General features: G+C 39.6%; 1 protein-coding gene across 3 annotated transcripts in view; it reads right to left on the minus strand.

Moving 5' to 3' along the window:
• Positions 1–8915: 8915 nt before the first annotated feature.
• Positions 8916–27662, minus strand: part of CCDC85C (coiled-coil domain containing 85C) — a 967849-nt gene continuing 949102 nt past the window's right edge. For all 3 annotated transcript variants that reach the window (XM_044074610.1, XM_044074608.1, XM_044074609.1), the window contains one exon: positions 8916–13419. In XM_044074610.1, coding sequence (XP_043930545.1) covers positions 13330–13419 — 90 coding nt within the window. In that variant the 3' untranslated portion in view covers positions 8916–13329. The remainder of the gene's footprint in view (positions 13420–27662) is intronic.

Below are 27662 nucleotides of genomic sequence, written 5' to 3' on the forward strand. Positions count from 1 at the left end.
GAATATATCAGACTTCCTTTGGAAGGGAAGCTGTGGAGGGTCACAAAGAAAGAAAGAAAGAGATGAGACATGCTCAGCTGCAGACCACACTAATCCTTAGAAAAACTGATACAGTACATTAGACATGTAATTATATAATGTCACTGGAAACAAGACTTTTGTATACAAGTACTCAGAATAACAATCATGTTCAAAGTAACAAACACACACTACACCCATGGTATGCACCTGATAATATACCAACATATGCTGAGACACTAAAAACAATTTTCGTAAACCTCAGACCTCCCAGACTCTCAACCTGCATCAATTATCCTCAGCAAAATCAGAAGCATTTTACCAAAACACCCACCACCATACAGCCACAGCCCATGGAGTCTCAACTACAAATCCCATAAGGCAAGGCAACACACTATCCAATATTCTAGTTATTAGGAGATCCTATTGTGAGACATGAATGCCCCACTTAGCAAGCTGAACAAGAAGAAATTTGCGTTCAGTTGCCTATCAGAAGCCAGGCTCTGCCAAGTCTTGCACCCAGGACTTTGATCCACAAGTACCAGCACAACTCAGTCATAGTCCATTTAGGTGTTAATGACCTGATACGCATCTCCCTCGACTATATGATGAGAGACATTATGAAACTCTGGGACTGTGTGTATTCCAGGCTGCTATGAGGCTAGCATTGAGCAGAATTCTACCTTCACCAAGGATGATGCCACTATATGAACAGAAGATGACTGACTTTAATAATTGGCTTAGCTTCTGGTGCCACTCAAAGGGGGTACAACATTTATCAACATGGGAGGATATGGTAAACACGCCACACATTGCTTCGTCAAGGATGGTCTGTACCTGTCCCCTCTAGGCTTTTGATTATGGACTAAAACATTGTCCTCCCCCATAGTGCCTTTTTTAGGCAATGTCAAGCTGACGAACTTTCCAACTTGGCAATATCACCCCAAGGAAACTAAAGGTGCTATTGCTGAATGCCAGGAGCACAAAAAAGAAACTGTCCTCCCTCCAAGCTCCCCTCACCTTGGAGAATGCAGATGTCTGTGTAGTTACCACTACATGGTTTAAAGCTGCAGACAGCTCCCTGGCAGTTCAGGGATACAATGCATTCCACACGATCTACTGTACAGTGAGGGAATAAAGGTGAAGGTTTTTCAATTTACATAAAAAAAAAAAACATACATCAAGGTTGGTCAAACAGAATGACACACTTGAGCTTCTCCATGCCAAATTATCATAGGTAAACTCTCATATATCCTTGCAAACTACAGATCATCCCCTGTGACGCACAAAACCCACAGCTCATACTTAGACTTACTGGAAACACATCATTCAACCCTATATCATATTTATAGGGGACTAAATACCCCTCTATAAACTGGGAATCCTCCATGATCGCAAACTTGCAGGCCAACTGATTCCTGGACTTGTAAACAGAAACACCTTGGAGCAGTTAGACAACCTGCCCTCTAGGAGTGCAAACATATTGGATCTGGTACTCACAATATGGGAAAATGCTTCACCCACGACCCCAGTATAGTGTCCTCTCTGGTAAGGTCAAACCATAAAGCGGTCTCCTCCAAAATAAAAATCTTTGCTGTGACCCCAGTAAACCCTGTAACAGTTAGGAACTACTCTACAGCAAAATACATATTAAAAAGTGTGTAATCTTGTTAATAGATGCACACAGACAGCTGCGCCTACCAGAAGCAAGTTCAGAACAAAATAAAAAAAAAAATACAAACTACCCTGCTAGAATCCAAACAAACAGAATATGCAAGAAAAGGAAAAAAAGTTTTGTTTGTTAGTTTGTGTCTTTTGGCTTTTCCCGGTTAGGGGTCGCCACAGCGGAACTCAGGTCCGCTAATGATTGGCAGTACATTTTTACGTACTGAGTTGCCAGCTCTGACGCACAACCTTCAACGAAGGTACGCCCATTCACGCATGTCTCCACACAGAAGACGTTCTAGCTGAGAACTGAACTAAACAGCATCTTACTGTGAGGCGACAACACTACCGCAGCACCACCACCGCAGTACAAGAAAAGGAAAAAAGTAATTTCTAAAATTAGGACTTGCAATGCTGAATAAGAACTCCTGTACCAGGTTAAATGACCAACTAAGCAAATAAAGTCTAACAAAGCCAATGTTTAGGCAAAGACAACCTCCCAGGCCACAAGGCTTTCTTTAGCTTTGTCCAAAACACAAAGGTGGCACACTTGGACATTGTTAATTGGGAAATAAGAGCATGAACAGCTAGGTTTAAAAAGGCTCTACAGACATTAGCCTAGTTCTATGATCCTATTAATTGATTTAGGATATGTAGCCTGTTGGGTTGCAGGAACATTTACCTTGGATTAAGTACATAAAATTTTAGTAGTCCATGGAAATTAGGGTAAATAAAGCATCCTTAAGTTCAGATAAGAAGGACTCCTGTAGTTAGGGGACGAGAATTGAGAACACATGGAAAGTGGGATTTGTGGTAAAGGGGTTTCTGATGTATGTATGGGCTTGTCTTATTAGTTTTGAGATTAAAGGAGGAAGAGTATATTCATGTAGTAGCCTGAACAGTTGTGAACCTATAAGTGTTCTGCTCTTTGCTTCACTGGGAGCCAATTTGCTTTTCCTTGTGTTACACAGTGGTGTTTATTTCATGAGGAATGAGTGATAAAAATACAAAATGTTGCTCTGTACTGTTTGAATGATAGTGAAGTTTTTAGCAGATGCTGCTGAAACAAGAGGTATGCAGAATTTGAGTTGTAGAAATAGGATTCCTTTAAATCTTGCAACTCTGGTTGGGTATGTTAGAAAATGGGATATTTTTTGTGCCCAGAATAAAAAGGGATTCAGGTTTTACATGTTTTATTTTTCTAGATGAACAATGAAATTGAATGAGAGTCTAACCAGAAACCAAGATACTTAAGGATGACACTTGTCCCAAGGGAGAATTGTGGTTATAGACTGTTTTAATATTAGGGGATCTTCTGAACTTCTGATGAGTACCAAACAATACTGTTTTTGATGTGCTAAGAATGAAATGTTTTCTTATTGGCTCATTCACTCAGGGAGAGGAAATCAGATTTTAGTTCATCTTGCAATCTAGCTAATGAGTGGTCAGACTAGTAAGGGACCATGTCATCAGGGTCCAAAGAAAAGTAAGGTGAGGAACAGGGGTAAGGATACAGCCATGAGGAACTCCTTTGAGTAGAGGGGAGGTATGGGAGTTACAGGAGTTATAGTTAACTGAGAAATGTCTGTGTGTAAGACAGCTCTGGAACCAAGGAATGGCATCATGGCTAATGCCTAGTTCAGTCAGAAGCATTAGGAAGTAGTGGTTAACTTGGTTGGAGGCCCTGGTGAGAGCTATGAAAATGGATGCAGCTAGCATGCCATTATCGACTGACATGAGAATGTTATTTGAAAGTGTCTGTATGGTCATGGAAGTGCTCCTACTTGACCAGAACCCATGCTGTTTACGAGAGAGAAGATGATATTCTGAAATATAGTCTTTAAGTTGGTGGTAGACATTTTCTTCAAAGATCATACACAAGGTTAGAAGAATAGAGATGAGTTGATAGTAGGAAGGGAGAGTGGAATGCTTTATATTTGGGAAGTGGTTTTACTATGGCAGTTTTCCAGATATTAGGCATGACATTAGTTAGTTTCATGTGCTGTAGAGGTTTTACAATGTAGTCATGACAGTGGTAAATGAACCAAGGATGGAGGCTGTCAATACCCAGGTGACCATCCAGTTGTATTTCTTGTAGTAGTGGTATGACATGGAAGACAGAAAGATATTCAGGAGTGGTGGGTGGTATATCTGCCACAGGTAGGTAGGTCACAAAGTGTTTTTGGAAATCATCTGCTGAGAGAGAAGAGTAGTGTGATTCGACTGGAGTAGATTGTGTCCAGTTTGGTTACTGACTTCCTTCAAACATTTTCTTGGACTGTATCTAACAGAGTTTTAAGCCTGTAACATGAAATATCTTGTGTCATATGGCTTTTTTGCATAGGTTCTTTAGGTTAATGCACTGTTCCCTATTTTCTGGGGAAGTATTAAACTTACAAAAGTGTCAGGATTCATCCGCAAGTCTGAGAAGGAATTTTAATTAATGAGTTAACCACTTTTTTTTGTTACGTATTCGAGAGTCTAGTGATTTAGAGTCTTGTAAGGAGGTGAGAATGTTTGCAAGGAGTTCAGTGGCTTTGTTTGGATTGATGATGATTAGAACCGGTGTCCAGCTAACAGGAGCAAGACAAAGCACATTTTGTTATATTAGTATTGGATTTTGATCTGAAAGAGATTTTTTGGGGATGATTTTGGCAGCAGGGAAAGGATGGAGAAGTGGACACTTAATGAAGGTAAGTGATTCACAATGTTGTAAAGAGAGTTTGGATTACTGGAGATGATTAGATCAATGAGAGACTGGTTCAAGACTTTAAAGTTAGGTCTTATGAAATTTTTGATTACTTGAACCAGTTGTTGTTCTGTGAGGAAGTCAATGGCTTGCAAGTTAATCGGTTTAAGTATATTAAGGCTGAAGTCTTCTAGAATTGTTATATTTTCCAGTTCTCTGCATTGTGCAAACTTGCTTGAATAACATCTTTGAATTTCTCTAGACAGGAGGAATACAAAAGCTATATGCATACTAATAGTGCTGGGTATGAAAATTTATGTTAGGAGCAAGTTTTGGCTGCAATTTTGAAGTGGGCAAGGCTTGACTACAAAGCTGTAGTTTCATGTTTTATTAATATAGGAGAGAAGTGTCACCTCTTTTACAGTTGCCAGGTCTACAATCAAGACAGCAGTTGTATCCAGGATGATGATGAATAAGAGAGGGGTTATCTGGTTTCAGCCAAGTCTCAGTAATTGCAAGGAGGTCTGGGTTGTGTAGACTAATAATTGCATTGATTTGATCTACCTTGTGTACTGATAAGGTAACAGGAGAGTGTCTATGGTCTGGGGTTTTACTCAACATTACTCTGAAGGAGAAATATTAATTGGATGGAAAATAACTTGTGTAAGTATTTTGGTAGTTTTATTTGGTTTTTGACAGGTAGAATAAGTGAATCTCAAAAATTTTAATTAGTTGATGTGCAAGTTTTTGTGAGATTTGGGGAGTGAAGGTACGAAATCTGAACAAGTGTAGAATTATTTATTGATGTTAAGGAAGCCAAGTGTGTTTTGTTGCAGGAAACAAAATAGCTAAGAAAAAAAACTGCTTTCTTCTAAAGGAAATTAGGTAATGGTAGTGGGGAACACAGCTACAGTCCTGAAATGTGTTTAATTATTTGAGCCTGATCTTTGGTCTGTCATGTCTTTGCTTGGAAGACATTGAGGTGACCACTTCCCTGTACATTTGCTATTTGCAACTTCTGCCTGTTATCTTCTAAGAAATTACAAAAGTTAAGAGTTCAGTATTCTTTAATCTAAAGACAGTTAGATATATCTAGCTAGCTTAGATGGATGTTTTCTTTTAAACATTCCTATAAGTTTAACTAAATGTGATTTTATTATTTGATGTACACTTTATCATTCCTTTGTAATATCTAACCTGTAACTGCACTGTTGACTTACTGTTTAATTAACTTAATTTAATCAATTAACATTTGTTTATCAGGAAAGTCCGACTTGGAACAAAGCCAATTTTCAGTGGAGTCCCGGGGAGAAATACTCAAGACGCATGTCTTTGAAACCTGGGAGGAAACCGGAGCACCCAGAGGAAACCCACATGAAGGAGGACTTGCAGACTCCACACGGAAGGCACTGCACCGTTTTAACTAAAATGTATTCACTTTTAAGCTCTTGTGACTGGTCTTTATTTTTATATCACTGCTATTTGGTACTTGAGAGAAGGGTTATCTTTCATCATTTTAGTTTAAAAATCTGTGGTGGGTCCCACCTTAGCTACATGGGTTTGGCCTATTACCAGTGAAAGTATTAATGTGCATGGTTTTATATCTGGCTTAATTAAGAGAAAAGGTAACGGGAAGTCCCAGACCACTCCTGGGTGGTGGCCGTAGTACCATGCCAGGAGGAAAACTGTTGGGAATTGGAGAATTCTACCAACCTTCCCTGGGAAGAGAGAGAGAGAGTGTGTGTGTGTGTGTGTGTGTGTGTGTGAGAGAGAGAGAGAGAGAGACGGAGAGAGAGAGAGAGAGAGGCTGGCAGTTACTGTGGCTTAGCAGCACTAGAAGAAATTGTGGTTCACAAGGAGAAAGAGTGATGAGAAAAAGGGCTGGGGTGCTAGGTTAAGAACTCAGCTCTGAAAGTGGTCTGTGAGTAATCTAATGCAGGACACCAGTGCATATTTCCTTTATGCTCTTGGGGCCAGGTTGCATTTGGTGAATTGATTATCAAGTTAGATTGTGTGTGCTTTCTTTTATTTTAATCTGATGGGTACCAATGGTGTGTCTAATATCCCAACAATGCCAGCTAGGACTGTTTTTCTTCATATTTGATAGCAGTGAGTGCTACCATGTCCCTCATATTTACTTGCTACTAGCGGAGTTCAAATCCCATTTGTGCCAACCGGTTGTCATATTTTGATGGCAGTGGCCTATATTTTGCCACAACTGCATCACTTGAGTGGGTTAAGACTTTCGAATATATTTCACAGGTGACATGGAGGTACACTGTGGATAAGACATCTTTCTTATGCTGTTCTGCTGGCAGTTCATTTACAGTTTATTCTATGCATACTAGTCTTTCAAATAATATTTTTACTCATCACTTTCAGCTTGAAATGTTTTCTGATTTTGCCATTTTTCCAAAGTCTCTCCTTGATACATTGCCCTACACCCTTTAGCTGTCTATCATTATGTACACTGTTCAGACTTACATTTCTGTCTTCCAGTAGGCGCATGACGTACTCTAACAGTCTTACCTTCCATAGATTTTGTTGCAACATTTAACTTCCGTTTTCTCTCTTGCAATGATGTTGTGCTAGTACAGATGCTTCCTTTTACATCAGTTCTTTAATAGCCAAAACCACAATCAGCATAGTTGTTAAACTCAAAAATAAAAAAATGCTGTACCAGAACACAACAGAGTCTTTAATTACACAAAGTTTTGAGTGTTTTCATAAGTTCACAATCATTAAACTGTCAATTGTTCTCAGACATCTGGACTATTACTTCACTAAACAAATGTTCTGAGGTAAACCAATCATGAATGTTAAAACTTCCCCTAGAACTGGAAGCAGCTTTTGTATCCATAAAATTGGTGTTCAAACTTTTGGTACATGCCCTAGCATAACATGAAACATTTTCTGTACCTGTACTGGATCTGCCATTGTCTGCACTTTTTCCGTCTAAAATGTTTTTAAATAGTTCAGTTGATCATAAAAGCTATTTCATGTGTTTACAGTTTATTAATTCAATCAATCCATCTGCTATTATGTTTTTTCTACAATATTTACTTTTATATTTAATGTTATTGGTGTTCAGAATGCATATATACTTGATGCAGGAAGTATGGGAATAGTACCTGATATTTTAATGCGTGTATACCTTTAAAATGTTACCTGTGTTTTTTTGGTGCCATTTTTTAAGGTATAAAAGGAAGGAAGTAGAGATCACATTGTTTCTGATGAAGTTCCTTTTCAGTTGGAACAAAAGCACTCAAAACTTTGTGTAATTAAAAACTATGTTGTGTTCTGGTGCGGTGTCTTTTTATTTTTATATCAGTTCTTTAAGACAGTGCAGACCATTTCTTCTTACTGTCAGCTATAGCAACTACATAATGCATGCCAGGAGTTAAGTGGTCAGATATTTACTCTCACATGGCTATAATACTCACAGAAAAACTGCTAATTCATTAGATGCTGCACTGCAATGGCAATGTCTTAAAGGACATATATTGACAGAAACTACACAAAAAAATTTTTTTGATCACACATTGACACACTGTACAGTATTAAATATTTAGTAGCATTTTAAGTGGTTAGCAATATTTCATATTTTGAATAAAGGTGAAAGATGAATATTCCATTCTCAAATGGAATAACAGGGCTGCAACTTTGCCATAATCCCCATATAAAAACATGCCTTTTTCCATAATACGGCATTACATTGCCTTTGCATTTTTCCCCACTGTCTGTTCTGTTTCTTCATAGCAACAGAAGCAACCCTAATTTAGTTCTTTTGCTGAATCTCTCCCCAGATGAAGCTAGTAGATTATTTTGCAGTTAAATCCTCTTGAATTTTTACAACTTGTAGTTTCTAAACAAGCATGTGAGTGCATGGAACTTCCTTTAACATGCAAGGAATAAGATTGTGATACAAATCCCAAAAGGAGCTAGCATAAGACTTCAAGTAAAGGCAGTATGGTCTATACAATGACTGCAGAAACAAGTGCAGACAAACCATGAACTACTTAAATCATAATTTCTTCAAGTGATGTTCCTGAGATAAAATTAAGGAAGGAAAAACCCAACATGATGAAAAAAGTAACTTGTTGGTATCTGCAAGTTATTTGTGGACTCTGGAGTTTTATTTGTAATTTGCAAATATGAGGCTCTTCTTACATCTTGTGTGTTTTCTGTTCTAACAACTCACACTGTATTGTGCCATGTTTTTTAACTTCACACTAATGCTGTGGTATCTTTTAAGTTCAAGTGTTCTACTATTTGCACTTCTAGTCTACCTAGAGCTATACAACCAGGTTTCTAATAAAATTAAAATTTTCTGGTACTGCCAACATGACCTCTCAAACTCTGACAAAGGCGATACTGTCTAAATATATACAGACTACGCACAAAGTCTGTTTGTTCACTATTGTGCCTTTGAAATGCCAATGGGTATAAAAAAACAAGGTCCGTTCTCTACACAGCTTGGTAACTGTAATAAGCATTCATCCATTAATGTAAGTCATCAATAATGAAAAGCCATGACACAGTCTACAAAGAATATTTCTTGTTTTTAATTCTGATCAAATCCAACAGGACACTATAACAATAGTTTTACTTCATTTTACTAAAATAATTCAGATTATTCTGTAAATCTAAATATTATCAAAATGATAACTACTCTCTGAAAAGAGTTTCCAATAAAGTATAACTGCATGCTATAGTGTAAAATAACTCCAAATATATATATATATATATATATATATATATATATATATATATATATATATATATGTATATATACATAAACCAGTAGTTGCTCTTCTGCTCCAGTCTTTATGATTCATTTATACAGAAAATACAGCAGGACATTTTGTAATCACAGGTTTAACCAAAAAAGAATGCTTCCAACAGAGCTGCAAATGAAGCAGCACAAACGTTTCTACATTATGAAAATATACAAATTTATATCACTTTATATTTATGCTCTTTATATAAAATTCAGTAGTACATATTTATCTATTTCCAAAAAAGGAACAAAGGTCACTTTTTACAATACTGCTTTTTTCTAATAGACAAGCTGTGCTCAAGGGTTCAGATTAAATATGGTGCCAAATGACTCCTGCCTTGCTTACTTCTAGATGCAGAAGACGGGCTCCAGTTGCTACAGACTACTAAAAAAATTAAAGACTTCAGTGTATAACTTAGTCTGGAAAAAAACTAGGACATGAAAGAAATGTCACTGATCTTCTATGTCCTTTTTTTAAACAATCCTTCATCAGTTTTATCTTCCTTGTTATGGCGACATGACAGAAGGCCTATACACTTTTGATGGGTAACAGAAAAGGAACTGCCTCATTCTGCAGTGGCATTTTAAGTGCTTTGTTGTTTTCTTACCTTCCAGCCCTTTTGTAGTTACAAAAAAGCATCATCCTTGAATGCACGGACTGTTTGTCATACCTACTTCTGCTGCTGCTACACTTTTCATGGTTATGGCAAAGAAAGAAACTTTAGGTCAGGACCCTAATGTGACTTCAGGAAGCAACATTCATTAGAGGTACGTTGGGCTGCTACAACAGCTCTAGGTTGGTAGTAAAAAGCCCTCCCCCCACCTGTACCACTTCCCATGCAGTGGGGTTTGGGGTGTTATCTTGACACCCCAGTACTTATTACAATCATTTCCAAAGTCACAACACATTGGGGAAGAGAAAAAAATATTGGCAGTGATCCTTGCATTTCAGACTCATCGGAAAAATAAATGGACATTATCTGTTCCTGGGCTGCCATTGTATCTGAGCAGTTATTGCTGAAAGTACATATGAGTGCCAAAAAGGAGAGGTGAGCACAGACTATAATTTAATTAACTCTACTCATTAAGAAACTACCATCTGCATAGATCATAGTTTACATATGTGTAGGAAGAATGATACTATGCAGATTGTTATTCAAAAACACTACAAATGGCTACACAGTATTTTATCTTGGCCTGACTATACAACTTACTTTGTGTGAACACAGCTGGTATATGAAATACCCGGCTCTTTTATCAGTTTGAAGAAATACTAGTCTCTTCACATTTGCCTACAGACACAAACAATGTCAGAGTTCAATACAATATACAGGAAATTATGGAACAATACATAGTAGGCATTTACTTCAATGGGTGTGTTGTGAAAAAATAATTGGCTCTGTGCTCTGTTGAGTTATTTTTACTTTTTAGAGTGCCTTGATATATGTACTTTAAAGTAAAACGGCTGCTGGAGTCCTTCGCTGTATTTTGGGTGCTTTGGTTTTTCACTAGTAAACTTGGCAAATCACAAACAGTGGTGACTAAAGTTGGTCTAATGGTTAAGGAGGCCACTTTTTGAACTATAGGATTCCTGAAATAATCCTGAAGTATCCCACACAAGAGCAAAGACTTTTAAGGACACCCCCCCAACACACATACATACAGCAAAGGTGAAGGCTTCCAAAAGATTTTCGTTTATAAACAGAAAAGAAAACTGTCACTGGATTACCAAAGTACAGTCTTAAAAATGGTGTTGAACATAGTGCTGGAATCGTATACCTTTCCAAAATGTACTTAGATTTTACTAACAAAAATATAAACATGCCCATTAAAAAAGGGCAGACATACTGTACTATTAATGAAAAAAAATAACTGCTTAAACTCACATTTTGTACAAAAAATATTGCTGAATGGGTATAGTTAAAGGAGCCTCATCCCACTGCAGTATACTGAACACATTTATCCCCTCGCATATTAATGAGGCAAAATAATTACTGATGGCAGGGCTACAGCCCAATATACTGTTCCACTCACAGTCCTTTGGCTTCTGCATTTATGATGGGGAATAAAAATGCATGAAATTAATATAAAAGGTATAAGCTTAACAGACTCGTTTAAACATAAAAGAAACTAGCAAAAGTGGAATCATCTGAATTCTAACACTTAAGTCACCCAAGAGGAAAAGTATACAATTGCCATAGGGTATCAAACTGAATTCTGTTCTCTTAATTTATTAACAACAGGCAAACAAAGCAATGTGGTCTGGATCACAGCATGTTCATTTTTCTAAGTATCACAATGAGGTCAGCTCAACAGCTTTACTCCCACATCTCTTAACCCTGACAGTGCTCAAAACAATTCTTTTCAAAACCACTAAAGTAGAAGTTAACTCCCCCCCCCCACAAAAAAAAAACAGGCTACAATGACATCTCTTAAAGACTCCACTAGTTTAACAGTCTAGAGACAAGGAATGAATCAACTTTTTCTTCAAATCTTCAAATGTTTGCTACATTCTCATTTGCAAATTCGGTCTCTTTATATCATGCTATACATGAGGAAGACCATTGCCCACCCATCTGTCTATGTTGTAGGGTGGGAAACCAAGGCCCATATGTAAAAACATGCTTTGACAGTATGTTTGTATACATTTGCAGTTTTGACAACCCAACAAATTCTTAAAATGTGGCTGCACATTAAATACATCTGACAGTCAGATGCAAATGAATTGAGTTCAGTCTATGTTCAGCAAAGTGAAGTGGGTTATCTAGAAAAACAAATTCACTCTCTGAGATATGCATGTTCACTAGACATGTTGTTTTTCAAACATCAAGGATACATACACTTCAGTCTGGGAAATCTTTTCGGGAAGACAAAGTGGCAGAGGGTTCTAGGTTTACAGACTTCTGGACAGGCACAATACTTAACTTGTTTAACTCATCTGCAAGTAACTACGCTGGCTAGAAATATAGCAAACCCTCACATCAAAATCCCAATTAATCACATGCAGACTTACAGTGGCAGCTTCCTCACAGGGCGTGTAGACTAGAATAAGTGTGCAGCATATGTAAACCTTAGGCAGCATGTCCATTAGGCAAACTCTCTGCCAACTCTACTCAAAACAATGATGATGTGAATAGCTCCCATTTATTACTAAGAAATTAGAGAGAGAGAGACATACTTGTGGTTGTTTAATACAACTGCCTAATATGAAGGGGGGCAGCATTGGCTTTGGGGTTCTGCAAGTACAGAATTTCACAGTATCACTCTGTGGATCAAGCATAAAGCTTGACTTTTGGTTCTACGTCTGCAGTATCAGGAGCAATACCTCTCCCCCGTTTAATCTATAAAGAAACTTCTAATGCACAAATTCTGACCTCCTTTAAGACACTGCAGCTTCATTCTCTTTCATTTTTAGAACATTTCTGTTTCAAAGAAGCCATAATTTTTCAAGATATAAATATAATACAGACAATAAGTAACCACACTCAACAAAAGTATTGACCCTTGTACCTGATGTACAAAGTAAAAAAAAAAAAAAAAAAAAAAGTCTTTTTACATCTTCTTTTGTAAAATATGACTACAGTTCTATTCACTTTTGAGTTACGTTATGTGCAAAGTAAATGTTAAAAGAGACTTGCCTAGTATAACATACAACAAGTACAGTATCTAATCCTTCTCAACTGTGAACTACAAGGGGCAAATTAACATTTTTATCTTGCCCTTTCTTTATTAATATTTTTTAAGCGACCAAAATCTGGCCACATCTTGAGATGTAATATATCTTCCATGTCATTCAGCTTTTTAAGCTAACATAAAAAAAAAAAAAAATAAGAGTAGAAGCCTTCAATGACTTTCACCCCTAACAATGTCCTTTCATTCAGAACTCATGACAGATGAATATCAGTGCATACAAAGACAGTACACACAAATGTGTCAGTTCATTAGTTATATATGCCACTGTTCCACAGCCATTACACATATGGTACAAACAAGTACCACAAAAAGGGGGTGGAAATCTGCCATTTGGGGCATCTAGCTTCTAATTAAGAATGTGGAACAAAATGGATTAGATATGGACCATCAGCTGCCATATTTACACACCAGAAGGTTTTTAAATGCCAGATTCCCAAATGGTGACATTTTTTGTTCTTCAGATTAAGCTGTTTTGAGATGTCCACTATAACGGGCCCTTAAACTGATTTCCTGAAAGGTGTTGTCGTATGGAAGGTTTGGAGCTTGCTGCATCTCCTAGTTTACGCCAAACAACCTGTTGAAAAGGGGAAAAACAATTAGGTAAAGAATTTATAGACATATTTTTCACTTTACAGTTAAAAGACTATGCTTATCAGTTTTTCCAGTATGCCATATTTAAAGCCAGTCTATTAATTCACAGTGCTATTTGCCCAGTTCTAACTCAGAAGGCAACCTCATGGAATGTGTGGGTTCTCTTTCACCCTCATGTGGACCACAGGAACACTAAAGTACAGTTGTGTACACTTACCATAAATGTAGATGTTTGAGTGTATTCAGTGATGCAGTCATCACATTTGGGTTATCCCTGCCAGGGCAGCCCTCGGCTGGCCCGAATACCACAGGCTTAGTATTTCTGCGTCGGTTGCTGTCGCTTCAGGACTGACGTCAGGTCGTCAGTAGTATAAAGTAAGCCAGTCAATGCCATTACATCAATTTTTCTTGCCATAACCTGTCAGGAGCCCCAAAGGAGGAGCCAGGTTCTGGTGGAAGAACCCTACCAGTAAAAAGTAAAAATACCAATATGTCCCTTGTAAGGAAAGAGAAGAAAAAAGGGGGATGGAGGGAGGAAAACCAGGACTGCAACAGTGACTACACCTGGACATCTACACTTATGGTAAATGTACACAACTGTACTATGTTCTTCATGTTTCACTGTTGCAGTCACCACATTTGGGTTGATTCCCAAAGCTGAGGAAATGGATGGAGGCAGTCAAGGAAACCAGGGGCTGGCTAAGATGCCCTGCAAGACTGCAAAGGCAAACTCTGCCCTGGATTTGGAGAAGAGAGGCAGGTGGTAATGTTTGGTAAAAGTGTGAACACAAGTCCGGGTGGCAGCCTCCAGGATGTCCTTGGTGGGGACTCCTCTGAGGAAAGCTGCAGAGGTGGACGCTGCTCTGGTGGAGAGAGTCCTGACCCCCTTGGGAGGAGGCTTTCCATGAAATGGAACGCAATAAAAGAGAACTCCTTAAATAGCATTTGTTAACTTCGACTGTGTAGTCTTTGTGATTTATACTTCTTGGCCGACATGGCCATCTCCAATCACGCCAACTGTTTCTGAACTAATCTGAATGACTCGGGTAACTGTACTAATTCCTCAAATCCGAGTTATACTTTTCTTAATTTGCAGATGTTATGTTTTAAATACACTGTAGTGCATTTTTTTTTCTTTGTCTTGTTGGAGCTCACTAGTTGTAAGAAAAAGTATACCTGCAGCTACTGCCTGAATGAAGTGATCTCCAATTTTTCCCCTTAAACTTGTTTATTTCACTAAACCATAGTCAGCCCTGCTCCCCCTATATCTGCGAAGGTCCCTTGACCGCATATGCGGTAAACTTGCTGCAAATTAGCAGCTCCCTGTCTGTGCTGCCCTCTGAAAGTTTTCTCATGATGTAATTGCCTCACATAGTCTTCCTAGAAGGTCTGAACCTCCACTTTTAATTGAATCTAATAACATGAACCTATTGATTTTGTTTTCTGATATCCCTCTCCTGCTGACCTAATGTACTTGTATTCTTGTACCAGTGTATTGTGACATTGTCGTTGATACTGTTTGACTGCTGTTGACTAGGTGTGCTAATGAATTTCTTAATCTGGCTAAATGAAGGCACCATTATATTGTGATATTAGTTGTTGATACTGTTTGAACGCTGTTGCCTAGGTGTGCTAATGAATTCCTTAGTCTGGCTAAATGAATGCACCTTACCTCAGTCACTATTTTGCAATGTGAAAAGTGTTACTGCTAAGTATTACTGCCTACTTGAATACCTCTTGAACGCTGCTACATAGAAATGACTAGGAATTGTCAGACTGGCTAAATATATGCATCAATCCTCAGTCACTATTTTGCAATATTATAAATGTTACTGCCAGATAATTACTGCCTATTTGACTATAAATGCTGGATTGCTAACTCTGTTTCTCTCCTCCACTTTTTATCTCCATTTCTCCCCTAAGTACTCGGCTCAACCTATCCTGCTCCTGATTTAATCACAGCCTACCTGGTGTGCTAAGAACCCTATCCAAATCCTGTGGCCTCAACCTCCAGTTACCTGTCTTCTGCACCCTGTCTCAAGGAAAGAAATAAGTATGTTATGGACTAAATCTACCTGGTAAAACAGACCCCTATCCACAAACTGTTTCAGGGCTCCAAAGTTCGCTGGGAGCCTGAGCAGCCAGCTGCCTTACCCACTTTTTGTAATACCTAACAGCCTACACGACTCTTCTACTTACCTTTACCCCCTCTCACTTGCATTTCTTTTTCTCCACCCTCCTACACTCCTCTAGCAGTCTCTTTCCCTAGACTCCCCTCTAGCTTAAACCTCTCCACTAATATCCTACCTTCCAACTGCAGCTATCTGCACTCCTGATTGTTTCCTGCTAACTTCTCTTCCTTTGTTTCTACCTGCTCCGTTCGCCCTGCGGGCTCACTCCGCTCCCCTACCCTACCCCCATTTCCCACCCACCCCAGCATCATCACATTTCTACCTAACTAGCCACACCCCCTCTCCTTCTGCTCCAATCACAACCTCTCCACCATTCAACCTATCTTCTCTTTTCCCTCCATATTTCATCTCTAGCCACTCCCTTTCACTACCACCAATACATTTCCCTTGCAATAACACACCACCTACACTTAATTTATAACTTGAACTTACTATCCACCTTTACAATGTATAAACTCCCCTCCCTAGTACTCATACATACCTTACTTATGCTCTCACTTCTTTCACCTTTAATATTAGCATACATTACCACCTCCTATGAACACCCTCTACTATCACACCTACCCAACCCAACTAAACATCCTACCTCTTCAATTCCAACCAACCAAAATCAACATCACTTCCACACCTAGCTATCTTTTACCTAAATATCATAGGATAACCCACATAAAGTATGTTCACCTGAGCACTAGAAGGCTACCCCCTCCTCAAAGTAAATATACAAACACTATATATTTAACCCTACTACACTCACTCCACAGTGGAGATATTCACCCTAACCCAGGTCCTATTACCTCCTCTATAAATCAGACCATTTATCAAAACCCCACTCCTAACTCCTTACTTAAAAAAACCTAACAACTCACTCTCAATAGCTAACCTCAACATACGTAGCATTAATAATAAAACAACACAACTACATGCTCTCTTAGAACTCTACTCCTTTGATATTATTTGTCTAACAGAAACCTGGTTAAAACCTTCAACAAAAGACACAGAAGTCATCCCTCCTGGCTATAAAATCTTGTATCTTGATAGACTATCTAAAAAAGGTGGTGGAATAGCTATCTTATATAAATCAAGCCTTGAAATAACCACATTCCACCAAAAACCTCTTCAGAACTCTAATGCTGAAATTCTTATTACCAAACTTAAACTAAACTCAGTCAAATCTATCTTTATTATCTGCATCTATGTCCCCCCAGGTAATAATATTTCTACCATTGAAAACATCCTATGTTGGCTATCACTAAACTTACCCCAAGAAACAATAATCCTAGGTGACTTAAACATTGATTGGCAATCTTGCAACAACAAGCACCCTACTAACCATATTAACCTTCACGGATTCTCTCAAAATATCACCTGCCCCACTAGAATAAATAAAACTAACAAAAAAGAAAGTACCTTAGACTGGATACTCACCAACAGTCAACTCCATACTTATGAAACAGGAATCCTTCCTGATAGTATAAGTGATCACATATTAACTTACATAATCAGGCTCAAAACCAACCTCCCTACCCAAAACATAACTAGAACAATCAGAACCAAAAAAAAATTCAACCTTGAGCTATTTCAAGGAGAACTGAAAGCATGTAACTGGTCACCTTTAAAAGACCTTCCTCTTGATGAAGCTGTTGACTTCTTTAATGCTAAGTTTTTGGCCATACTCAACTACCATGCCCCCGCTTGCTCTATTAGAATTAAAAGTAAATCTGCCCCCTGGCTCTCAACAGAAACTAAACAAAAAATCAATCTGAGAAATAAAATCTGGAAAAAATCTCACTTAACTAAAAACACTACTGATTACCAACATTTCAAACAATTGAGAAATGAGGCCAAAAAAGCAATAATGACCGATAAAAAAAACTATTACCTGAAACCACAGCAATCTCGCCAAAATAACCCACAAAAGTTCTGGGCAAACATAAAGCAGTTACTACAGCCAAGTAAACCTGTCACACCCAACCCACAAGGCTCAGACATAAAGAATCCTAACCACATTGCTAATGACTTTAATTCCTTTTTCACCGAAACAATTCAAACTCTAGCCAGTCAACTCTCCAGCAAAAACACAAACATACCTAACAGCCACTTAAACCCACCTCCCCCATTTCTTTTCCAACCTGTTCCAACATCTTACATTCTTTCCCTTACCAAAAAACTTAAACCATGTACTCCCTCTGCTGACCTACTACCTCCAGAATACCTGCAATTAGCAGCCAAATCAATTGCCTACCCAGTCTCCATACTGATCAACAGAACCATCACTGAGGGATACGTCCCTAAACTTTGGAAAATCTCCCACATTATTCCTCTTCATAAGGGTGGAAATTCAACTGATATTTCCAACTACCGCCCTATTGCTCTACTCTCTCCCTTATCTAAGATTATGAAAAGATGTATACACAAGCAACTGCTTGACCATCTTCTTCAAAATAACTTACTCTCTAATACCCAACACATTTTTAGACCTTCCCATAGTACCACCACTGCCCTCCTCTCCTTTACAGACACTATCAACAAAAATCGTAACCAAAACACCCTTTCCTCAGCACTTTTCTTAGACCTGTCCAAGGCTTTTGACATGGTCAACCACCAAATACTCACACACATTCTTCAATCTTTGTCACTTGAAATTCAACCTATTAACTGGTTTAAATCCTACTTAAATAATAGACATCAAGCAGTACTCTGGAACTCCACTCTATCTTCCCAGCTACCAGTTAACATTGGTGTCCCCCAAGGGTCCATTCTGGGCCCCCTTCTATTCTCTTTATTTATCAATGACCTCCAACATGTAGTCCCTCAAGCTACATGCATACAATACGCAGATGATTCTACACTAATTTGCTCAGCAAAATCTGTCTCTGAACTTCACTCCCTTACTCAACACATTTTTAATTCTGTAGAAGAATGGTTTTCTCAACGCTGTCTCCTACTAAACCCAAAAAAAAAAAAACAATTCCTCCTCTTCACATCTTCCAGTAAATCTTCCCACATAGACTTTACAATAACATCTAAAAATGCCACACCTATATCACAAGATTATACTACAAAACTACTAGGCGTTACCATTGACAACAACCTTAACTTCGATACCCACATAAGCAACACTTTGAAAAATATTAATAAAAAAATAAGTCTCTCTTTACAAAATCAAACCTTTCCTCACTCCAGATTCTAGAATAACTATTGCCCACTCACATCTTATCTCACCCCTTCTCTATGCCTCACCCACTTATACGAACTTATCAAAAAAGAATCTGTTTAAGCTAGAAAACTCCTACCACAGCACAGCCAGATTTGCCACAGGCAACCCTTTTAGAACCCACCACTGTACTAATCTAAAACAACTAGGTTGGCTAGAATTTCAGCAACAACTAAAAATTAATCAACTAGCCATAACCCATCAACTTCTATATCAACCTAACAAAACACCTATACTATCTACTCTTATTCACCCCTACCACAACCTAAACTCCCTAAGATCAGCACACAAACTTCTTGTAAATATTGACAAAGCAAACAACAAAGCTGGAGACTCCCTCTTTTCTAACACTGTTGGAAAACACTGGAACCTCCTCCCCTATGAACTTTCTTCTATTCCCTCAAAATCTCTCTTTAAAAAGAAACGTAAACTCTACCTTAAATCACAATGGCTGTGCCCCTGTAGTAATCCTAACTAACTTTAGCCCCCGACACCTGACTGCATTCTACATCTTTTAGACCACTGTATCTACCTCATATTTACATCCACTGATTCTATATCTCCTTCCCACTATCTACATATAGGTATTTATATATATATATTTATATATATATATATATATATATATATATATATACACACACATATACATATATAATTATTTCTATATATATGTATTCTTTCCACTTCTTATACCACATGATATACTAACATATCTGCCAGGCTTCTTCATACTATCCTGTATCCTCTATTACTACACATTATGCTAGTATTCACCATAAATACCACTTTAAGCAATATTTTGTAATAATATTCTTATCTAAATGTTCTACTTTCTGCAATTTGTACTTTATAACTTTGTCACCAGTTAAAATGTTATCTTTATTTGCCTATGTTCATGTACAGCTGTAAAGTTTTTTCACATGTTTTTTTAATGTAATTTCATTTTGAATGTTGGAGCTTATCTCCCCGGGCATCTACTGAAAATGGACATATATCCAGCTAGACTAGCCTGGTCAACAAATGTAAAATAAAATAAATAAATAAATAAATAAATTGTTTGTAGCAGAAATGGATGCAGTGAGCTATCCATTTGGAAATGGTTTGTTTGGAGATGGCTTTGCCTTCTGCCCCTGTACCAAAGCTAACCAGCAACTGATCACATTTTCTGAAGGATTTTGTCCTGTCTATATAGAATCTGAGCTGCCTGTGCACATATACAGAGTGCAGGATCCTTTCCCCCTTGTTCTGGGAATTAGGAAAAAAGTGGGCAAATGAATGGATTGGTTGAGAGCCACACTGGACACCACCTTGGGCATGAAAGAAGGGTTAGTCCTGAGAGATACCCTGTCAGCATGGAAGATGATGAAGGGTTCCACAGCCATGAGTGCTTGCAGCTCAGAGACCCTCTTGGCTGAAGTGATGGCCAGAAGGAAAGCTGTCTTCCAGGAGAGAAATTTTAGCTCTGCAGAAAAAGCTGGTTTGGGGGGGGGCAGGATGAGCATTTCCAACACAAAGTTAAGGTCCCAAGCTGGGGTTGGGGCTCTTCTGGGTGGCCTCAAGTTGCTAGCCTCTCTTAGGAACTGTTTGATTAAGGGATGTGAGAAAAGGGGCTGCTCAGTGGGAAAATGAGCAGAGATAGCAGAGGCATGAATTTTAATAGAGGAAAAAGAGAGGCCACTGTGTAGTAGGTTAGCTAAGTAATCCAGGATGAGAGGAAGGGAGGGCTGTGCCGTATTGGCTCCCTTAGCCTGAATCCAGGTGCAGAATCTTTTCCATTTGTCATCATAAGAATTTCTAGTGCTAGGGCGTCTGGCCTCACGTATAACATCTAGAACCTGTTTACTGAGGTTGGCAGATTGATCGGGGGTTAGAGAATAAGCCAAGCTGCCAAACTGAGTATGTGCAATTGGGGATGCATGAATTCCTCTTCCCTCTTGGTCAGGAGGTTTGGAATCTGAGGAAGATGCCATGGTGGCAGTGGGGACAGGCTGCGCAGCAAGGGTTACCAGTGCTGGCGAGGCCAGTCTGGAGCTATAAGAATTGTCCTTGGTTTTTCATCCTTTATTTTGAGAAGTACCCTGGGGATGAGAGGTAATGGATGAAAGGCACAGACCATCAGATTGACCTAAGGGAAGGACAGGGCCTCAACTTTCCAAGCCATGCAGTGATGCTCCCTGGTGCAGAATTTGCTGAGCTGATGGTTGGTGTGGGAAGCAAAGAGGTCAACCTTCAGGGTGCCCCATTTCTGAGTTATTAAGGTGAAGGTTCTTCTGTTGAGCTGCCACTCATGAGGGTCTAGAAGATTTCTGCTTAACTGGTCTGCCAGAGAGTTGACAGAACCTGGTAGGAATTGTGCTAACAGGTGGAGTTGCATAGCAGAGGCTGTGTGCCAAAGGGTCATGGCCAGCCTGCATAGAGGGTAGGAGTGGGTCCCTCCCTGCTTGTTGATATACCACATTACAGTGGCGTTTGTCTGTTTTGATCAGGAGAGCCCCTGGGGAGAGAAGGGGCTAGAAAGCTATCAAGGCGTGCTGGACAGCCATCATCTCTTTTTGGCTGATGTGCAGAGGGATTTGCTCTGGGCTCCATTGGTCCTGTATGCACCTGCCGTCCAGGTGTGCACCAGAGGTATAGTCTGATGTGTCTGTGGTGAGGGTCTGGGCAGCAGGGGGTAGTGAGAAGGTAGACCCTTGTTGTGGGAGCATGCTGTTGCCCACCAAAGAAAATATTTTCTGAGGCAAGGAATTACATGTATAAGAGTCTCCAGGTCTTGACAGTGTTGACACCAATGGCTTTTTAGGTACCACTGAAGTTCCCTCATATGCAGTCTGGCATATGGAATGAATAGTATGCAAGATGCCATGAACCCCAGAGCTTGCAGGATCTTTCTTGCAAATAGCTGGGGTCTGGTGGCTAGTTGAGAGAAGTAGACTGTCAGGAAATTTGCTTTTCTGGTGTAAGGAATGCCATCTGGGATGCTGTGTCCAGGCTTGCTCCTAGGAATATGATCCTTTGGGTGGGCACCTCTTTGGATTTCTTTTCGTTGATTGTGTACCTTAGGGAGGTTAGTAAGGACTTTACAAAGCCTAGGTGCTTAAGCAGCTTTTCCTGGCTGTCTGCCTGAATTAGGCAGTCATCTAAGTATGGGTAAATCTGGATATTCCTTTGTCTGCAAAAGGCAATGGCCGGAGCCATACATTTTGTGAAAACTCTGAGAACAGTAGATAGGTCAAAGGGAAGCGCAGAGAACTGAAAGTGCTGAGATCCTGCCCTGAAATGGAGATATTTCCTGCATGATTCCCTGATAGGAATATGGAGGTAGGTCTCTTTTTGATCTAGAGTGGCTAGCCAAGCATCCTTGGAGAGCATGGGTAGCAGCTGCTGGAGGGTGAGCATTTTGAATCTTGGGATTACCAGGAAGGTGTTTAGAATGGATAGATCGAGGATGGGGTGCCAGGTGCCCTCTTTTCTGGGTACCAGAAAAAGTCTGGAATAGAAACCTTGGCCTCTCTGTTCTGCTGGAACGTGCTCTATTGCCCTCATAGAGAGCAGGGAAAGGACTTGCTTTTGCACCTCTGCCCACTGGTTTGGAGGTAAATCTGGGAACCCTTGGGTAGGAAGGGTGTTGAAAGAAAATTTGTATCCCTGGGACATTATGTTGAGAACCCAGTGGTTGTTGGTAATGGTGGCCCAAGTGCTTGCGTGAAAGGAGAGTTTTCCTCCTAGGGGTAAGAGAAGGTGGGCAGAGGGAGCGGGAGGAGGTGAGTCATTGTGAGTTCTTACCATAAGGGGGTGACTTAGAACTCCCTGGTTTTGAAGTGGAGGTAGTCCACTGCTTAGATCTCTGCATTCCGTGTAGCTGCTGTCTGGGGGTTCTGGTTCCCTGGGGTCTGGGCTGGACTGGCTTAGTGGGAGAAGGAAAGGACCAGTGCTTGGTGGGACAATGCCTGCTGAACCTGGGTGGCTGGACCTGTAAGAAATCCTTAACTGTCTGCATAGATTTTGCTTTTTCTTCCATCTTTTTTAAGACCTCTTCTGCCTTAGTGCCAAATAAGTTGCCTTTGTGCAGGGGGGCATCCAAAAATTTAGATTTGACATGGTCTGGCAAGGGCTTTTCCTTAAGCTATGCATGCCTTCTAATGACAGATCTGGTGACTGCTGCCCTGCAAGAAGCTTCTAGGACGTCAAAACCACAGTGCAAGGTGTGTTTAGTTACTTGACTTGCAGAATACATTTACTCTTGTAACTCCTTAGATTCTGCACAAGCAGGAAAGGAAGACATTTTTTGTTTGAGGAGTTCCATGGTATGTTGCTGAAATTTTAGCATATGGAACTGACAATTTAGTGCCCTGAAAGCAAGAACAGCTGAGATGTATACTTTTTACCCCATATGTCTAGTGCTCGTGAATCCCTATCTGAGGGGGTGGGATTCTTAGCAGAGGTTGCTTTAATCCCTTTAGGCCCTTGAGAAATTACCTTAGGGTCAGCAGTAGGATTTTTAAAAAGAAATTTGTGAGAGTCAGGGACTCTGAAGTACCTGTCTGGTTTTCTGGGTGCAGGAGGGAGGGTGTCAGGAGTCAAACTGGATTTCAGGAAAACATCCTCCACAACATACAGGACTGGGGGGGTGGCCAGGGGTCTGTGCTGTGGAAGATCTAGGAATTCCCTGGGTATTAATTTACACTGAGGGTAGTCCTGACTCTCCCTTTCCCTTAATGTATGAAGGGTTCCCCAAAGGAAAAATCCTCTGGGGGAGAGGCGGAAGGGATGGAATCCTCTGCCTCAGAATCCTCATAAGTAGAGAGGAGTTGCATGTCTTCATATTCAGATGCATCAGAGTCATCTGACTCTTGTTCAGACAAAACTACAGGGGACAAATCTCTTTTCCTTTTGGTGGGGGTAGCTTGGCTTCCCCTGATCAGCATGATAAGGTCTTCCACTATTTTAAGCATTTGAGACTGAGGCAAGGAAGCAGGTGCCTGAGATTGGGTCATCGGCTTCTTGGGTGTGGTTCATACCCTGGTTCTAAGAAACTCGGTAGTTTTCGAAAGAACGATAGTTGCGAAAGAAGACGTCAGTTTGTGTTGAGAATCTGTAGTGTGAAGGACTTCCTCAGAAGCCGGTGCTTGCTCAGTGGCTCTGGACCTATCTAAGGTAGAGCCGACCGCAGGACCCTTAGTCAAAGAAGAGCTTTGCGGCATACCAGACTCCGAAAGGGTCTCGATAGCAGCCTGCGAATCCACAGAAGCAGGCATCAGGGGCTGCAAAAGCGCCTCATTGAGGACCAGAGAACTGACGACTAGCTTAACGGAAGTGTCGTCTGTAGGTTTGGACCTGTGCAGTCTGTCTCTGTCTTTATCTTTACGTTTTTTCAGAAGATCTGCTGTCGGATGGCTTACTGAAGCCATATCGGAATTCGAGGACTGTAAGCGAAAACATCTAGCTACAATAAGGGCCCGACAACAAATAGTTCTGGTGCTGAACAAAGCACAGAAGCGACAGCGGGGGACATCGTGGTCTGGGCCTAAACAAGTGATGCAGTAAGAATGAAAGTCTCGGTGTGGTACTTGCTTTCCACAGACGAGACAATTGTTAACTTTTTCTGACATCGGTTAGTGCAAGAAAAAAGGATCCCCAACAGGGTACTTCACTTTAGAAGACTTCAGCTTCATACTGGCAGAGGAAACTCAGGTAGCGGCCGACCAGCACTCATGCAAACTGCTTCTGTTTCAGGCTCTACGGCAAGAAAGACTGATGTAATGGCATCGACTGCCTTACTTTATACTACGGACGACCTGACGTCAGTCCTGAAGCGACAGCAACCGATGCAGAAATACTAAGCCTCTGGTATTCGGGACGGCTGAGGGCTATCCTGGCAGGGATAACCCAAATGTGATGACTGCAACAGTGAAACACGAAGGACATCATACAATGACACGCAGCAAATATGGAACTCACAAATGTCTACAAGAGTTGCAGTTACACTCACACAATGCTTCAGTTTAGAAAACTAAAACAAAATGCAGTTACTCTATAGTTCATTCCTTAAAATAATCATATTTATGTTTTGCCTTTGTCTAGAGATATGGCTGAAAAAGGTACTCAGACTTGGCCTCTACCCGCAGTTAGCAAATAAACTAAAATAAAATAATGGAATCATTTACATGCAGATTCTTCAGTCTAACGGAAACACTTACTGTAGATAAGTTTATTTATTTCCATTTGTTTACTGGGAATGTCCGACTGAGCACAAAAACAGCCCATTTTCAGTGGAAGCCCAAGGAGAAAAGCTCCACAGAGTGCAATACTGTAACAGTTCAACATACATATCAGATACTTAGTGTTTATAGTTCAAATTTCAAGTAGAATAAAAGTTGAGAAATTTAATACAGCTAACATATTACAGAAAAAAATGGATAGGAAATACAAATTTAGTAAAAACTAGGGCGTACAGTAACTAACAAAAGTTGCATGTTTATTATTAGTGCGTGGAAAGTGTGGTTAATACACAATATACTTTTTGGTCCGCTATGTCATCCCAGCAACTGCTGTTAAACCTATTCATTCTTATAGGGGTAGCAGTTTGGTGGTCATGAGGTGGCTGTCACCTGGAAAGCTGTCAGAAGGCTTTTCTCTTATGCATGCCTGTTTAAGTACCCAACAGGTGGGTATGCAGTGAGCTAACATGACAACTTTGTCACACACTTTTGCAAGTGATGCAATTCCCTACTAAGCCCTCCTCCCCTTCTGAGCAGATACTTCCTTTTTCCCCCTTTTATTCACAGGGATCGTTGATGTAAGGCTTGTTCCAGAACAGACGCACCCCATACCCTTCTCCAAGGAAGGGCAATTAGACAAACACTTCATTTGTCTTCCTCTCCTGTGAGGTCTTCCTATGCCTCAACTGTCCCAAAACCGTCGGAGTTTAATCTATCTATACCACACAGCCATCAAATTACCAATGTTTATAATGAGTGTAATGGCAGAAGCCCTGTTAAAGGCCACAAAATAATACATACATTTACAATTTCTGAGCAACTATACTGGTTAGAAATATGATTAGCCAAAGAATAGAGTATTTCATGTTGAAAGAAGCACCGATAGATGTGCAAATGTTTTTAATGTGCACCGGTTCATTTCAGATACATGAACGCTGTTTTACAATATTGAAGATGGATGCATGCAGTTTATGAATATATACCAGCATTTAATCACTTTATATGACTAGAGAGAGAGAAAACTTATCTGCAAATTAACTACACACCACAGATTAATCAAGAAGCTGGAAACAAGCAATTTATGTGGCACTGGCAAAATTATATGACCTCTAACTGTGATCAAAGTCTCTGTATCAGTATGAAAATAAACATTCACCCAAAATCATTCATTCAGATGAATACTGCTAGCTATATGTTTGAAGATTTATCCTGCTAGCAGAAATGGTGTTAAAACATTTCTGCACTTACTTATGTAATGCTGAATGCTTGAGAAATGCATGTTGATTTGCAATTCATTTTAAGTTCTGCCTTCGGGGATGAATTCATAAGGTGTTAACTGATGCAATAAGTAAACAGTGACAAACATAAAGCTAAGGAGCATGCCTTAAAGATCTCCTGTACTTGAAAAATACAAAGCAGTTGAGAAAAATTGCCTCTGTTACTTTAAATGTAACTGAACAATACAGAAATTTAGTGAATAAACTCAAAAGCCATTTAATGTTGAGCAAACCCGGAGACAACCTGCATGTGATCTAATTGGATCAGTTACTTCACGTATTTGGCTGAAGGATATGAAACTTCTGTTAATTTCTAGAAAAACTAAATGCCATACCTAAGGCAAGGTCAGTAAAACAAATAAGGACGGTGATCTAAAATGTGGACTAGAAAAGGAAGAGCACAGGGAAGGATGAAAAGTTAATTTTCACAGGACTGTAGGCGTATATAAGGAAGCCTGGATTTTTGTGTACCATTTGAAGTAAGCACTTCATATTTAGTTCCTTCTACCTGATTTAAACACTTGGCTGAGTGCTGAGCTACCTTCCTCTGTAACACATTTCTGCTTTGCTGTATATAATGGTACAGGTATACAACATAATGCAGAGTAGGGTATATAATGTTGATAGCAGTAATGATCCATCTTTGCTCAGTTTAACTAGTTGTGAAAAACATGCCTCTCTTAATCAGGGCAGGAACTATTAGAAACTGTAGAAACTCTACACTGTAACTGACGGGCACTTTTTCTCTTACCCAAACTTCCAAGGTTAGACAATAAAAAAAACATTCACAGAAAACAGATGGGACTACCATCCAAAACATTTGCCAAAATTCTACATTATTATTATCATTGTTATGGAGAGTATTTACTTACTCATCTATGTATGATTTACTTAAATATGCTGACCAAGTTCTCAGATGACTGCAAACTAGGGGTTATATCTGACTCTCCGTCTGACACAGACATCCTCCAAAAGGGTCTCGCTGAGACAGATACCTGGTGTCAAAACCATGGCCTCAAGCTAAATGCCAAAAAGTGCAGAGTCATCCCCCCTTTGGAAAAAACAAAGTACCCAAAACTACCACATAGGTGGCAGTCCCCTAAATACAGAAGACGTAATAAGGGATCGGGGACCCAAGTAGATAGTAATCTCTCCTTTAATAATCACATTGCCAAAGTGGTTAGAAAATCATTCTATGTGGCCCACCTAAACACAAAAGGGTTTCCATCCAGATCAAAAGAGGTCATTGTGCCCCTCTACTCATCACTCATCAGACCCATCATAGAGTACAATGCCCCATTTGGGATGTACCTTACAAGACA

The sequence above is a fragment of the Protopterus annectens genome, chromosome 6.part0 (genome assembly GCF_019279795.1).
Source record: "Protopterus annectens isolate FY-2018-M chromosome 6.part0, PAN1.0, whole genome shotgun sequence".
NCBI lineage: Eukaryota > Metazoa > Chordata > Ceratodontiformes > Protopteridae > Protopterus > Protopterus annectens.